The following is a 4,083-nucleotide window of genomic DNA, read 5'->3' on the forward strand; positions in this document are numbered from 1 at the left end:
ACAACAATCTAATTTTACGACCATGTTAACAACAATCTAATTTTACGACCATGTTAACCACGTTTAAATAATCAATGACCACATTTATAAAATCGATTTGAGTTCAGGACCATATTTACCACATCGATCTATTTTTATGACCACATTTACTATATCGATTTAAGGTTACATCTTTTTTAACCATATTGGTCTAAATTTACCACAGTATTTACCACGTTGATCTAATTTTACAACCATTTTTACTACATCTATCTAATTTTACAATGTTTACCATATTCATCTAACTACGACCATGGTAACCATATCTTACACTTACCAGATGTGTCTTGAGATGCGACTGCAAGGTGTATTTTGAGGCGAAACTTTTTTCGCACAGCGAACACGTGTGCGGCTTGGAGCCTGTGTGTGTGTGCATGTGTTCTGCTAACGTTGCTTTAGAGCTGTGGAGGAAAATTAACCTTATTACTATGGACACAAAGATCAAGATATAGAGTACGAATTGTTGGAAGTTGCATAAATTATTTTTGGTGTTTTAAAACAAAATACTAAAAACTTTTGTATGCTTACTTGTATTTTTTCTGGCAGACGTTACACTCGTGTAATTTGCTTTTGTCCGTATGTACGAGGTTTTTGTGTTTACCTTAAAAAATCAATACAATTTATTACAAGATTAATTAATACAAGTAATTAAATGGATGGACGTTTGTTACGAATTTGTAGCTTTTACTGCTGAACGGATCTCGATGAAATTTTGCATAGATTTAAATAATCTGAAAGAACACATAGGCAACTAACTTCTCTTTTTTTCATTCCATGCGGACGGAACCGGGGGCGAAAGCTTATTATTAATAAATGTCACTGGGTATGTGTTTGTCGTGAATTATATGTTGTACAACATGTTGCGAGAGAGTACTGACCGAGGTGCGCCAGGTAGTCTGCCTTTTTGCGTAGTATAAGTCCGCAAAGTGCGCAGATGTGTATCCGAGCACCGTGCGCAGTCCGCATGTGCTGGGCAATGCCCGCAGCTGAGCCTACAAACTGCGCACCTTCTGCGCACACATTATATTAACACAAACAGCAAAAAACAACAAACATAATGTAAATTCTAAGATAGATGTAAAAAGAGAAGGTTAAGGAAAGGCTCTCTGTGCCTTTCTTTACACAACATCTTAAAACATACTAATATAAGTGTAAAATTACGTTCACCAAATCGATGTATTTTTACGACCATGTTCACCAAGTCAATGTATTTTTACGACCACGTTCACAAAGTCGATGTATTTTTACGACCACGTTCACCAAGTCGATGTATTTTTACGACCACGTTCACCAAGTCGATGTATTTTTACGACCATGTTCACCAAGTCGATGTATTTTTACGACCACGTTCACCAAGTCGATGTATTTTTACGACCATGTTGACAAAGTCGATGTATTTTTACGACCACGTTCACCAAGTCAATGTATTTTTATGACAACGTTGATCAAGTCGATGTATTTTTACGACCACGTTGACCATATCGATCTTATTAACGACCATGTTAACTACATTAATGAATAATTTAAATAAACAGTGAAAGGCATTCTTCATCTTTCCCACAATGAAAATAAAACCAACCTGAATCATTTCTTTGGCAAATCAAACATTTGAATTGTCCATTTTCCCGAGCGATTATATCTAGCTGCAAAATAAATATTTCAAGACTATTACACTTTTTTTCATACTAATATTATAATTGGGAAAGTTTAAATGGATGTATGGATGGATGTTTGTTATAGTTTGTAGCATAAACGGCTGAACGGATTTCGATGCAATTTGTCATAGATATATTGATTAGTCTGGAAGAACACATAGGCTACTTACTTTTGTTTTTTTTTTAATTGCACGCGGACGGAGTCGCGGTCGAAAGCTAATAAATAATTAAAGCCCTATTAAACACAAATTAAATTATATTTCATTGGAGCCTTGGTTCCTGTGGGATACTATTGTTTAGTTAATAACAATACAATTAGTGCCTAAATAAAAAAAATCTATACTATTATAATAAAGCGTAAACACACACTTCTTTGTTGCCTAAGATGTCAGCAATTATACCATATTTTTGAATAATTATCTTTTTAATAAAAAGTCCTACACTTACGTCAGGCTTTAGGCTATATATTTTCACGCCACTAAACTTAGGGGGTAAATATTTTGTATAAAACCCCTAAATTTTCCTAATTTCATGCGGATGAAGCCGCACAGGAACTACTAGTATAACAATATGATTGTTGTTATAAAATTGACACAATATTCCGTCAGTTTACAAACTCACGAGCATGGCGTCGTCCTCGCCCGACACTTCCTCAGTCTTGCTCTGCACAGACTGCACGCGGAACATCTCGCCTGACTCCACTTTTATGAACGCACCGCCTTTAGTGGGAAAACATCTATTATATTATATTTATAAAAAAGCAACACGAAAACAATAATTAAATACGGACTAGAAAGATAGAAAAGTAGAAAGAAAGAAAGGTCGAACGAAAGTAAGGAAGGTACAATGAAAGTAAGATAGAAAGAAAGTAAGGTAGAATGAAAGTATAAAAGAGAAAATGAAAATGAGAGAAGTGGAATGAAGGTTAGGTAGAAAGTAAGAAAGATATAAAAGGTAGAAAGAAATTAAAGTAATTAGATAGAAAGAAAGTCAGAAAGAAAAGTATTATTGTAAAATAGCGAAACAAACATAAAAGAATTCATCGTTCACCAGAAAATCTGATATACAGGATGATCCTTAAGGAACAGATCAAAATATTTACATAATAATACAACCTTAATATCTATCCTTTGAACCTAAGATATATTCCATTATTTCCTATATTTCTAAAGTTTACTTGTGTACCTACCCTGTTCCTGCGCAGCCGCAATGATAGCGTTAGCTGTCTCCTCATCACCTGACACGTGCAACTCGAACTGAGACTCTGAGTTTGAATCTAAAATACAACACATAAATAATATTATAGACTAGGTTTTGCCCGCGATTCCGTTCGCATGGAATTAAGTGAACATATGTATTCTTACCGACTATCCTCTATATTTCTTACAATCATCGAGATCAGTAAACAGTTTAGGCTACAAATTCTAACAAACATTAGATGTTTGTAGCCTAAACTGCTGAAGAGATATCTATAATTGTCATAGATGTAGAAGATAGTCAAGAACACATAGGCTACTTTTTTTAAACTTCAAATGAAAGGAATCGTAGACATTGTATTACCTGTAACTTAAAAACTACTGGGTAGATTAAAAATTACATCATTAAAAAGCTACATTATCAATGAGTAACATAGGCTATATTTTTTAAGTTTTCAAATCTCACATAGACAAAGTTGCGAGCTACAACTAGAATATTATAACGAAGAAAGATTTGTATTTATTACACCATTAAAAAGCTATTATATTACTGAGTTACATAGGCTACATTTTTTATTATTTTTTTAATATCACTTGAGAAAGTTATTCCTTAATATTTCTGTAGTATTCTGAAGTATGTCCGGCATCCCTACCTTGTGTATCCTGCCCTTCCACGTCCTCTCTGTCGGGCAGCAGCAGGGAGATGTCCCCCGCGCCGCACACCAGCTGCTGGCCCAGCACGCGCAGCACCGCCCCCGCCCTCGCTGCACACACCACCCCGTACTTATATACTTTATACTATTATAATAAACTTACGTCACGCTTTAGGCTACATATTTTCACGCCATTAAATTTAGGGGGAAATATTTTGGATAAAAAGCCTAATGTGGGAAAGAGACCATAAGTTGCTGCCAACATAAAGGAAGCAAGGTTGCCAAGGTTTGTCATGTCATGTCATTTTGACATTTGCTATTGATAATTTGACAAATGTAAACAATAAAATAAAATGTTCATAATTTTATACGGATGATATCGCAAGAGAACAGCTAGTTTTTAAGTTACCGAGGTTTGAGTTATTGGTTGGAATTATTTGCTTTTCTGTATGTATATATATAAAAATAATTACAGCCTATGTTACTAATAACGTAGCTTGGTGTAAGAATTGAATCTGGCCTATTAATTTTTTATTTATT

General features: G+C 34.5%; 1 protein-coding gene across 1 annotated transcript in view; it reads right to left on the reverse strand.

Moving 5' to 3' along the window:
- LOC106099778 (zinc finger Y-chromosomal protein 2-like) overlaps positions 1 to 4,083 on the reverse strand; it is a 15,971-nt gene that overhangs the window by 6,699 nt on the left and 5,189 nt on the right. Inside the window, exons 8-14 of the mRNA XM_013278434.1 lie at positions 3,544 to 3,654; positions 2,884 to 2,970; positions 2,316 to 2,413; positions 1,619 to 1,682; positions 918 to 1,049; positions 568 to 640; positions 317 to 440 (exon numbers count right to left, since the gene is read on the reverse strand). Of these exons, the coding sequence (XP_013133888.1) occupies positions 317 to 440; positions 568 to 640; positions 918 to 1,049; positions 1,619 to 1,682; positions 2,316 to 2,413; positions 2,884 to 2,970; positions 3,544 to 3,654 (689 nt within the window). The remainder of the gene's footprint in view (positions 1 to 316; positions 441 to 567; positions 641 to 917; positions 1,050 to 1,618; positions 1,683 to 2,315; positions 2,414 to 2,883; positions 2,971 to 3,543; positions 3,655 to 4,083) is intronic.

Source organism: Papilio polytes, unplaced genomic scaffold (genome assembly GCF_000836215.1).
Source record: "Papilio polytes unplaced genomic scaffold, Ppol_1.0 DF824325.1, whole genome shotgun sequence".
In the NCBI taxonomy this organism is placed as follows: domain Eukaryota; kingdom Metazoa; phylum Arthropoda; class Insecta; order Lepidoptera; family Papilionidae; genus Papilio; species Papilio polytes.